The sequence below is a fragment of the Leucopleurus acutus genome (genome assembly GCF_964270905.1).
Source record: "Leucopleurus acutus genome assembly, chromosome: 20".
NCBI lineage: Eukaryota > Metazoa > Chordata > Mammalia > Artiodactyla > Delphinidae > Leucopleurus > Leucopleurus acutus.
The window spans coordinates 17,704,597-17,717,232 of NC_139162.1; the positions used below are offsets into that span (position 1 = coordinate 17,704,597).

Here is a 12,636-nt window from a genome sequence, read left to right on the forward strand (position 1 = left end):
TTCTCCTTTCCACGTTGCTAATTACTACCCAATTCTCGAGGACTATCTCCTACCTTCAACCCACAGGTTAGGTGCCCTTCTCTGTGCTCATCTCTAATGTTGATCAGCTTGTTTCTCTCCCCGACTAGACTGTGAAGTTCTTGAGGGCTGAGATCATCTTAGCAGGCACTCAATAAATGTATGTTAAGTGAGTATTAAGTTCTAAAAACAAAGGACTGACACAAAGCTAAGCCTCAATATCTAGATTTGGGTACTTCCCTGGTGGCTTAGTGGATAAGATTACAAGCTTCCAATGCAGGGGGCCCAAGTTCGATCCCTGGTCACAGAACTAGATCCCACATGCATGCCACAACTAAGAGTTCACATGCCACGACTAAGGAGCTGGTGAGCTGCAACTAAGGAGCCGGGGAGCCGCAAATAAGACCTGGCACAATCAAATAAATAAATAAATATTTAAAAAAAAATCTAGATCTGTGCTGTCCACTAAGAAATCCACTAGCCACATATGACTATTTAAATTAAAATTAAAAAAAAATTTTTTTTTTTGGCTGTGCCACACAGCTTATGGGATTTCAGTTCCCCAACCAGGGATTGAAACCGGGCCCTTGGCAGTGTGAACACAGAGTCCTAACCACTGGACCACCAGGGAATTCCCAGATTAAAATTAAATAAAATTTAGGGCTTCCCTAGTGGCGAAGTAGTTAAGAATCCACCTGCCAGTGTAGGGGACACGGGTTCGAGCCCTGGTCCGGGAAGATTCCACATGCCGCGAAGCAACTAAACCCGTGCGCCCCAACTACTGAGCCTGCACTCTAGAGCCCGCGAGCCACAACTACTGCAGCCCGTGCGCCTAGAGCCCGTGCTCCACAAGAGAAGCCACTGCAATGAGAAGCCCATGCACCGCAACAAAAAGCTGCCCCCACTCGCCACAACTAGAGAAAGCCCACGTGCAGCAACAAAGACCCAACACAGCCAAATCTAAATTAATTAAAAAAAATAAAATTTAAAATTCAGTTCCTTTGTCACACTAGCCACATTTCAAGTGCTCAAGAGCCACAAGTGTCTATTGTACAGCACAGATACAGAACATTTCCACCACCATAGAGAATTTATTGGACAGTACTGATCTACATCATAAAATGCCTTGAGATATGAAAGAAAAAGATAACACATTAGGAGAAAAAGAAGAGGTCATGCATATGTAATTTACACAATTAGCCAAATAGCCAGAACACATAAAAAAGTGAGCAATCTCATTAGTAAACAGGGAAATGCAAAGTAAAATATAATTTTTCACCCATTAGATGGGCTAAAACTAGACTATCACTACAATGGCAAAGTATAAGGAAATGAGTGCTTTCAAACCCTGCTGATGGACATACAGCCAACTGCAAAGGACAACTAAAAGTGAAAGAAAATGAACACAGTATGAGTTAGCAATTCCACTCCCAGGAATTAACCATAGAGAAATACCCCCACGTGAGCACTAGCAGATAACACACTAGGTTGTTCATTACAACACTCTATATGGTTTACACATAAGACCGTCCACAGAACTCACCCTTAGAGTTAAATCGGGTGCTCATCCAGAGCAAGAAATGCTTAAACATCTTCTCTGCAGCCTGTGGAATGGAAAATCTTTTGCATACCATGCCTGCTAATCATATTTACTGGGTCCCTACAGCCAAGAGACCGTGGGGGAATAATTGTAAGAATGCCACCTGGGCTTTCTAATGAACCATTGTGTGACAATGGGAAATATCCCTTTCTTCTCCTCTTGGTCTCCATTTCCATGAATATAAAAATGAGGCCGGGTTGGGGGGGGGAGGTAAAAAAAAAAATGAGGCCAAGAGCCACACAGTTTTCTTTCAGAAACCTTTGTGCCTCCCTCCCCCACTCCCACCCCCAACAACCTGAACAGCTCCTCTTTTATCTGCATCATATGTTTCCGTTCAGAACAAAGTTCCGTTTGAAGAAAGTTTCAATGCTTAAAAAAAAAAAGCTTTAAAACCCTCCAAACTAGACGATCTCTAACTTTCTTCCAATATTCCAAGATTTTAGTTTCTCTCAGTCTAATTTGCTGTAATCTCCCTGGTAAAGGTTGCATTATCCATTCAAAGATCCAATTACTAGCTACTATATGAGAAAAGTGAATTTTTAAAGCATTTGAGTCAGGTTAGCAAAAATGACCTTTCTCAAGTTGGTCTCAGATCAAAATTTTTCTGTAAAACTCGAGTATGAGCAGCAGTCTACAAAATGCCTGAAAAAGAAACATAACGCGCCTAGGTTACACAAATCCCTAAAGTAAAATCACTCTAAAACACATGCACCGAAGTGTCCTCTTACTTATACTACTTTGCCTTCCCTTCCCCCAGTTTCTCTAACTTGCCCCAATCAGTTTCTATTTCATTTGTATTCAAAGTTCTCTACTTAGGAAGAATTTTAAGGCCCAAAGCTTTTACTTCCCATACCATTTATGGAAGTCCAAATCACTGGCTGGAAATGTTGCAAAGGAATGCTTTCTACTTTCAGACAGTTTTACTTCTTCACTCAGATGATCTGTGAGCCCTCTCCGTCAGAATTACACCCAACACAATCCACAAGGTTTCAGAGTATGTTTAAAGTTACGTAAATCAAGTCTTAAACTAGATTCCAGTTAATAAAGAGTCTCTGAATTTATAGCTCTACAGTCAGGGAAAAGCAAGTGAGTTAATATTTAAGGCATCCTAGCCTCCCTCTGGTCATATTCACTGTAGATCAGTGACTTGAACTTTGGTTTCAATCACACAAAAGAAGACCTAAAACATTTCTTAGAAAGGGCAGGATCTTCCAGTCCAGTCTATTTGTAATAGACTATTACTATTTGTAATAGTGCAGTCTAATGCAGACTGGGAGAATATGTCTCACTAAGAAAATTTATTCAAGCAAGAGGAAAGGTATTTTACACAAATGACCTAAAAAGTTGCAGCTATTTGTTTAAATTACTCTTATCACTGTAAAAAACATAAACAGGTGGGGTAGAGAAGTGGCAACCATTATAAAACTTGCTGTCTCTCTTAGCAAACCTGAAATAGGCTGTCCTTTATATTATAAATTATTGGGCTCTGTTTCTCTCTCTTATCACCTCTGTTAATTCTCCTCCTACACACCTACTTTAAATTCTCACATTTTTTTTCCCTTTCCAAACTGGAGGGTGGGGTTCATCTCAGCAAAAATGTTTCTCATCAGCAATTTACCCATGATGTCATCAGAACCCTCATATTTCTGTCTATTCTACAGCCCTTCACCCCCCAAAACAAACAAAAAACCGCACATACTGGGTTTCCACAGGCATGCAACAGAATACATCCACTGAGATGGGAAAGAAATCTATCTGCTTAGTTCAGGTTAACTTAGTTCTTCACTTTCTAATTTAAAAGATCACATTAAAACTAGTCAGTTGATAACACCCACAGGAATAACAATGTCAAAGCAAGCAGAAGAGAACAGAAATGGTGAAATATATAGCAGGCTGTCTGGTCCCCACCTCCACTCCCACTCCATGAGAAAATGCCCAATATTTCCTTAACCTTTAGAACTGGCATAGAACATAAAAAGATGGTTACTGGGGCTGATATCCCAAAACCTGAGTTTTCCTTTCAAATAAAATTAAGAGCTCTACCAAAGGCCAAGGGCATCTACTTTTCAGATGGAGCACTACAGTTAATATTGTTTCTTGAAACATAAGGCTGATTATCGCTGTCAGTAGTTAGGCTATCTTGAATAAGCAAGCATAGTTTCCCTGTCCTCAAAGGCAACTTGAGGCAAGTCTCCATGCCTTTGCACTAGCTGCAGGCTGGAGGCTGGCAGACAATGAAGGTCATCAGCTCTCTGAAGCCTCAAGCATGTGTTAGGAGATAGGAGGTAACTATTGCCTTTTTCCCCTGAGAGTGTGGTCTAAAGAACAAACAGGACCTAAACAAGTTGGATGACTTTGTAGCTAATTGGAACACTATCTCAACTACAATACCTTGGAGTTTCTGTTCGGTTTCAGTCAATGAAGGGAAATTCCTGTCCAGCATTTTAGAAAATAACATTCATAATGACTAGTCCTAAAGAATAACTTTGTTTTATTGTCATGATTTGTGAAAACAGGTTAGACAGTTCAAGAAAGGACACAGACAGTGCCCTGTTTTAGGTCCCAAATTTCTTCTTTTTGATGGGTGGTGGCAGCTGAGCGATGATGTCATCCAGAGGCCGTTCTACCGCCACTAGTGTTCTTTCATCCAAAAGATCCATGAAGAGTAGAGGCTGTAGAGAGATGGTAATGATTCCACCAGGAGTTAGGTTCTGGGGCTAGTCCTGAATCGACTAACTAGGGCTAAAATGTTAGGCTCGCTCAAGCTGGAGGGGTGTAAATCTCTGACAATCCTTCCTGCCACAGGACTTAAAAGACTGAAAAAGTTGGGAGCTTTTATAACTGAATTCCATCATTTAAGATTTCAGCAAGATTTTTCATGTTTCTCTGTATGGAAAATCTGCGATTATCAAATTTCTTAGGAATCAATGTTAACAGAGGGCTCTGGAGCCTAAATTCTTGACAAATGGTGAGTTACAAATACATCAAGAAGTTAATCATACTTGAATCATTTACAACACCCCCGCACTTAAAAAAATTCTGCAGACCCCCAAGAAAATGTTCCAGGGTGCCCAAGGAACTCTGATCTGAGAAGCATGAATATGGAACTTGTGAGTTGGCACAAATAGCTGTAGTACCATAAGCTCAATGGGTATCTGTTCTAGTACAGTGAAAAGCCGAGCCCAGAAAGAAACATCTAATAAATTCAATGACTTCCATTTGCTCGAAAGTTATCTTGTGGAACATTCTCCACTGGAACTCAAATTTAAAAGCCAGCTTTAACACAAAGACCCCAACTGAGCTGCACCATCATTTCTCACTACCCATGTATTTCATTTTGGTGAAGGATGATATGCCTGCCTCTAATCTACTGAGGCGAGAACAATGAACTACAAACCTAAGGGACAGACAGTCTCAGAAAGGTCACTGGTTTCCCAAAACCAGGTTCTCTGCATGTAAAATGAAGGCACTCTTGTCCATTGTGGGACTTATTACATTTTGATAAGATCACAAGGAACCAACCACCCAGAACGTAACGCAAAATGTATTACCTTATATTTCTTAGAAATTTTAAAGGCATGAGCTGTGCGCCTCCTGATGATATCTGATTCATTTGTGGGAGGCAGTGGATTGTAGAGTAAGGTTTTGTCATTTGGAAGAGGCTAAAAAGACAAAAATGTGTTGTTTAAATCATTATTTTTTTTATTGGGTCTCTACAGACCAAAGGATAATAGTGATTTTTGGGGGGAACACAATCTTCTGTCATGTTATACACTTACTACCTCCCTGACTCTTCTTACTTCAGGAAGAAAGCTGGAGCCACTCCTGCAGCTCTACTGTACTCTACTGTGGGGGTATGTGGCAAAGAGAGCTTGGTACTCTACGCCAGCAAGATTGAAGGGCCCAGCCGGGGCTTCTGGCCAGTCTCGTCAGTAACACTTTGTGAGACACAAACAAACTGGCATGTGTAGGAGCTCAGCCCATGAAGGCTCTGCTTTCTAGGCTCTCTCCCAACCAGGTCATAGACCGGCCAAGTGGCTGAAATTCTCCGCAGGCAGAACTGCAACACAAACCACCCCCACTGATGTCACTGACACCTCGAGAGACAGCCTCTAGCCAAGCAAGTGATATTTTAATTTTATCTCTGACTTCCTTGGGAAATAGCTCTGCCCCTGCATGAGGAAGTGATGGACTTATCACCAACGCCTGGGGAAAAATATGGGCTGATCTAGGCTGAGTTATAAAGAGGCAAATGAATGGGAGGGGCCCTTCCTTTATCACTCATCTCACAGAAGGCACTTGTCAGCCAGCTCTGCTTCCCACACCCAGAGGACACAGGGCCCATGAGATGAGTTCCAGTGACACATCACCATGCACACCTCCTTTAGAGCCATCTGCTGCTTTCCCCGTGTTCCTCCTACGCCCACCTTCACAGATACACCAAAACACTGTATTGGCTGTGATCTAGGCCCAAAGTGCATTATAGGCATGGCCATAGCTCACACTGCTCCTAGGAAAGGAAGTGCCTGCCCAGAAAAAAACACGAAATTTGGGGTGAATCAAAACTGCAGCTGGCAGAGGCTGGACTCTAGAACGGAAAAGAATGCTCACATCCCACCTAAATCACAGCCATGAAGAATGGAATTTTCCTAACTGGTCAATTTTCAAAACACTAAGACCAATCCCTCAAGTCTGCAGATAGTGTTTCAGTATATTCAGCCAAGGGGCACAAGTGGTCAAAACCCCAGCCTGTATCTCCTTTAATGAAATCATGTTAGTCATCCCAGGGTGCAAAGGCGGAAGTGATTTAGCCAAACCAATGGTATTCCCTGATCATGGTCACTTTCCGAGTACGGGCCTAATCTCTTTCCTATTTAAGTTTATGTGCTGAGAGACAAAGCAGAGAAATAGTCAAATCAGCAAAAACCAATACACAAGGGGCTGCCCCTTCCCTGGGAGCCTCATGAGACTGGGTAGGAAAATGAGGAAATCTGCAAAACAAAAGCTCCTCTCCTCCAAAGAATGTACTAGCAACCTTTATTCTGATTCTCCTTCCTCTAATTTATTGTCCTCTTTTGCTTTTAGAATGGAAAGATTCCTAAGTAAATAGAACCAGGGACAGCACAGGTGGTAGTGGTGAAGAACTCACCAACGACTTGTCGATGATGCAGAACATGTACGCATCATGAAGAAGGATGTGCATTGGTCTCTTGGGATGAAAACTGATATGTGTGATGGGAGTATCCCTTTGGAGCCAAAGATGATGAAACCCCTGCTTCTGGATGGTCCGGCTCCATTGTGTATACTGTTTGTCTGGAATGCTGTACTCAAATACCTGAGGAAGGATATGACACAGAGCAAGTGCAGGCAGGTACCCAGAAAGACCAAAGAAGGGTCAGCCTGAACCAGAAAATATCTATACAAACCTTGGCTGTATCATATTCAGCAATATGCATTTTCACTACTTTTTTTTTAAATAAAAAATTTTTAACGTAAATTACAGAATAAACAATTCAAACAGCACAGAAAGGTTTATAGTGGAAAACCACCTGCAATCGTAACATCTCTTTTCCCCAAGACAAAAGCAGCCTGTTTCTTGTTTATATCTTTTCAGAGATATTTTATGCATACAGTACACACTATTCCGTATGTTGCATTTTTCATTAGCATTATACCATGGAGACTGACCCATAGCAATGTATACACACATCACTCATGCCCCTTTTGAAGAACATGTAATAATCTACTCACTTCTTGGATGTACCAGGATTTATTTACCTAGTCTGCTTAATGAGCATTTAGGTATTTGCAATCTTTGGCTACTACACATAAAGTTATAATGATTATCTCTGAATCAATGTCTTTTTGCACAACTAAAAGCATATACCTATGGGAAGAACTTCTAGAATTGGAACTTCTGAATCAAAGATTATGTGGATTTAAGTTCTTTTTTAGATATCTTCAAAATGTCCTCTAAAGCAGTATACTAATTTATGCAATATATGAAGTGCTGTTTCCCTAGCCGCACTGTGTATTATTAACTCAATCTCTGTTAATTAAACAGGTACCAAAAAATTTCCCGCTAGTTTTAATGACAGAAGAACTTAAATGAGAGATTTCATTTTCTGGATATAATGTGTATGTGTGTGCAGGTGTGAGTGTAAAAACTGCTAATCAAAGTAGCAAGCATCATCTGCCTAGTGGTCTATTTAAATGTGCTTCTTGGATCACATTTAATCTTTCCAATAGCTTGGTGAGGAAGGTATTATCAAGCCCATTTTACAGATGAGGATATATAAGTATTGACAAGTTCATACATAATATGTTCTGTAGCTCAGATATTTTAAAGATCTTCTTACAATTATATTCTCCTTACAACTTGGTATGGAAAAGTGGCAGACAAAGAACTAATTTTGCCCATTGTATATTCTTGGCTCCTTTGTTGAAGATTAACTGATCATAGGTGTGTAGGTTTATTTCTGGGCTCTCTAGTCTGTTCCATTGATCCACATGTCTGTTTTTGTGCCAATACCATGCTGTTTTGATTACTGTAGCTTTGTAGTATTGTCTGAAGTCTGGGAGGGTTATGCCTCTTGCTTTGTTCTTTCTCCTCAGGCTTGCTTTGGCAATTCTGGGTCTTTTATTTTTTTAATTTTTATTTATTTTTTAAAAATAAATTTATTTATTTTATTTATTGTTGGCTGTGTTGGGTCTTCGCTGTTGCGCATGGGCTTTCTCTAGTTGTGGCGAGAGGGGGCTACTCCTTGTTGCAGTGCGCGGGCTTCTCATTGCGGGGGCTTCTCATTGTGGAGCATGGGCTCTAGACGAGTGGGCTTCAGTAGTTGTGTCACGCGGGCTCAGTAGTTATGGTGCACAGGCTTAGTTGCTCTGCGCCATGTGGGATCTTCCCGGACCAGGGATCAAACCCATGTCCCCTGCACTGGCAGGCGGATTCTCAACCACTGCACCACCAGGGAAGCCCCGATTCTGGGTCTTTTATGATTCCATATAAATTTTAGGATTATTTGTTCCAGTTCTGTGAAAAATGTCACAGGTAATTTGATAGGGATCGCATTAAATCTATAGATTGCTTTGGGTAGTATGGCCATTTTAACAATATTATTTCTCCCAATCCAAGAGCAGGGGATAGCTTTCCATTTCTTTGAATCATCTGCAATTTCCTTTATTAATGTCTTATAGTTCTCAGCATATAAGCCTTGGTGAGTCATATTCCTAAGTACTTTATTTTTTTGATGCGATTTTAAAGGGGATAGTTTGTTTACATTCCCTTTCTGATATTTCATTGTTCTCCCATATCCACTCTAACACCTGAGTCCATTTCATCCTAGCCTAAAAACAATCAGTAAAACGAGCCCTTGAAAATTCTTCCTCCTTCTCATACCTCTTTATTCTAGAATCTCAGTGTTTCACCATTCCATTGTGACCCATCAAGCCAATGGATGTTACTGGCCTATGATCAGGCCATACATGGAAGCTTTACTACACATAAGAGAAAACTACCTTTATATTGTCCAGTACTGTCAAAGAAAAGCTCCTCCAAAATTGTCGTTATCTCAGCTTCCAAGTTACTCTCCATTTGGAGGGAATTAGGAAGGACTGGGATCTCTTACCTGCTGGTCAGAATGAGCAATGACAAGGTTGTTGGTATTGGGGGCGATGGCCAGAGCAGTCACAGGGAAATTGTAAGCAGGCACTGTGCAGTGAAGCTGGGAATAAATAACAGAAACAGAAAACTAAAATAGGATTCCTTCCCTCAGGAAAGACTGGATGGTCTAGGTCAGTAGTTTTAAAATAATGCTCTTTGGAATTCAAAAAGTTCTATTCTATGGAAGTTCCGTAAACATCAGGCATTTCCCCAAACAATAAACTTTAACTGCATTTTTTAAAAAATGCAAGTTTAACTGCCAACAAAACTAACAGCATTCACAGAGAACCTCAGAAAAAAGCTTTCCCTGCTGTCTCTACATTTGTATGAATTGCTCATAAACATGTCATTGAACAGGGAATCTACAGCTCTACACTGGATTTAAAAGAAATAAATGCCTAGGCATGGAAATTTATGTTCAATCACAAGGCATGTGCACTAGTACACAGGAACACCTTTAAATGCCAGGCAAGGCTCAAAGAGCAGTACATACTTTTGCCACAGTGCAGTAAAGATTAAGTCATGCAGTAACAGGCAAACCCATTAAATGCTGCAGTTTGATATCGTTCTCTAAACTTTTAATGCTTATTGTAAGTTTTTTGTAGTTCTTATCTGACTTTTAGATGACGATGACAACTTGTAAGGGAACATTAGCGATTCAATCTGTGAATAGCAATATCATCACTAATTAGTGAAAAATGCTTTCCTGCTATTACTAGTTCTGTTTAATTTTAAAATACCTTGAGATTACAAGGCAACCTATTAAAGGAAATTGTTACTATCTGCATCTATTCATCTGGGTAAATCAGAATTTTCCTCCTCAAAATACAGACATAATCTGGATGTAGATTCATTACTCATAAATCCTTAATTTCAAACTTCTGTGCATGAGTGGTTTCACTGTTCCCACTGACTGATTTTAATGTTAGATTATAGCTTTTGGGTTCCAAACAAGTGAAACAGGAAAGATTTTTGGTTAAAAAGAAGTCCAGCAATTTTCCAAGTCATATCAATGTGCCTTAGCCTTAAGTCTTATAACTGCAGAGCTAACTTCCTCCTGTTTTCTGCTACTAAACCTCATGCTCACCTTTAGTTGTTTCACGTTGTACACATGGACTCCAGCACTGGTACCTGATGCAGCTAGCCAATTTCCATCTGGACTGACTGCCAAAAGACACATGGACTCCACTGTCCCTGTAAGGACAAAACCATAGTTAAGCCTCTGAATTCAGTGTCCACAGTCAGCCAGCCCTGCCCTAAAAATGATGGCAAAAGCCAGTAAGAGCCCTGGTTTTAAATTACTCATAGGACAATTCCTAGATAGCTTTGCAGATAAGTTCTAGATGCTACTCTACTATTTTAATTTAATTAGCCATCCTTCATGGAAAGAGGAGCCAGAGAGATAAACCAGAAAGCAGCACTTGCTCAGAACTACCAGGAGAACAGAGAATCAGGGTAAGAGCTACCACCAAAATCTTTACCTTAATTGTTTCAAACTCCTTTTGTATCAGGTGTTTTTTAAACAAAGTTACAAACAGCAAATAGGCTTGAGGCTTATCTTTTTTTTTTTTTTTTGGTCTGTGTTGGGTCTTCATTGCTGTGCACGGGCTTTCTCTAGTTGTGGCGAGCAGGGGCTACTCTTCGTTGCGGTACGCGGGCTTCTCACTGCGGTGGCTTCTCTTGTTGTGGAGCACGGGCTCTAGGTGAGCGGGCTTCAGTAGTTATGGCTTGCAGGCTCTAGAGTGCAGGCTCAGTAGTTGTAGCATACGGGCTTAGTTGCTCCGCGGCACGTGGGATCTTCCTGGACCAGGGATCGAACCTGTGTCCTCTGCACTGGCAGGTGGATTCTTAACCACTGCACCACCAGGGAAGTCCCGAGGCACATCTTTAATTTACTAGCTGTATATTTAGCACTAAGGGAGCATGGGCACATATGAGCCATCTTTGTCATTGAAGAATTTTAAACCAATCTGGCATCATGAAGACCCATGTGGGATAAAAATCAGACAGTGATGCTATATGCCAAAGTAAGTGCTACATGTAACAACCCCAAACAATGAGAAAGCTTTATAACTAGACATAAACCAGATGCTAAAGGATGAGCGAGGTGGGTAGAAAAGGATGGAAAACAGTGTGACCTAAGTGACAAGGACAGGAATACACAGGTTTGGGCTATGAAGAAACCAGCCTGACTAGAAGGGGAAGTGAGATGAGATAGGAGGAAGAAATAAAGTTATATACATAATGCAGAGCCCAATTTTAAAGGAGTGCTAAATGCAAGGTAAAGAATCTAAGTTTTATAATAAAACCATATACAGGTACTCAGTAAATACTCTCAGTTTACTTCATCTGACTCCTAATTTGTATGTTTCTTTTCCTGTTTGCTTCTGGGGCAGCTTATGAACAGTGAGAGTTTAAGTTGATTTTAAAAAGTTGATTTTCCAGGCTGATGAAGTCTAAATAACAGTGAAGTCACTACAAGCCAGAAAAAGGGAGAAGGAAAAAGGCCCGTGGGAAGTATTGGGTACTAAGTCCTTAGTAGTTAACTCACCAGTTGTTATCTATACACAGTCACTCATTCATGCATACTCATGTTCTCAAAACATATGGAAAAGTGGTCATAAGCATTAGGACAGGTAATGAAACTGTATGTATAAGCTCATCATTATAAAAACAAACAACAGAAAAGATTAACATGTCCATAAAATACCTACATAACCAGCACCTACTGGAAATATATAAAATAATAATGGTAGTTATTTCTGGATGTCAGGATTACAGATGATTTTAACTTTCTTCTTGCTCTGCTAACAAAACTCCAAGAAGGGTGATGAAACTTCTCTGGCCCCAAATAAGGAATCAAAAACCCAGTGAGAAAAGAGTAGGTGTGAGCAAGACTTCAGATTGCATCGAGCATTTTCACTTGCCAGGTATCTCCTTCTACTTTAAATCGCAAACATGTGAGTGAATGTGTAATTTTTGCAGGGCAGAGAAGATCATTAGTGAACCTCCAACAACTGAGGTTTAAATGGAAAAAAAGGAACATCGAGACTGATAACTCTCTCCCATGGCCAATTACCAACTTCTCACCTGACTGAGGCTGAAAAGTATGCAGGTGCTTGAAGCTTCCCTCCAGCAGCCGAATGACATGCACAGACCCTTGATTTGATGCCACAAAGAGCTTCGTTGAATCCTCAGAAAACAAAATCTGAAGGGCAGAGCGAAGGAACGCTGGCATTTTGGAAACCTTGGGGGAACGAGTAACAAAAAATCAGAGAGACAGAGAGAAGTTAGACCTACAGCCCATCAAAAATAATCACAGTTAGGCTTAAATCATATGAATGCTTCCTGT

The 12,636-nt window shown here is 40.6% G+C and overlaps 1 protein-coding gene across 2 annotated transcripts in view; it reads right to left on the reverse strand.

Annotated features, from left to right (window-relative positions):
• Nucleotides 1-4,120: 4,120 nt before the first annotated feature.
• Nucleotides 4,121-12,636, reverse strand: part of UTP4 (UTP4 small subunit processome component) — a 30,257-nt gene continuing 21,741 nt past the window's right edge. For both annotated transcript variants that reach the window (XM_082862941.1, XM_082862942.1), the window contains 6 exons: nt 12,375-12,531; nt 10,372-10,478; nt 9,250-9,345; nt 6,768-6,953; nt 5,170-5,280; nt 4,121-4,290 (listed from right to left, as the gene is read on the reverse strand). In XM_082862941.1, coding sequence (XP_082719067.1) covers nt 4,174-4,290; nt 5,170-5,280; nt 6,768-6,953; nt 9,250-9,345; nt 10,372-10,478; nt 12,375-12,531 — 774 coding nt within the window. In that variant the 3' untranslated portion in view covers nt 4,121-4,173. The remainder of the gene's footprint in view (nt 4,291-5,169; nt 5,281-6,767; nt 6,954-9,249; nt 9,346-10,371; nt 10,479-12,374; nt 12,532-12,636) is intronic.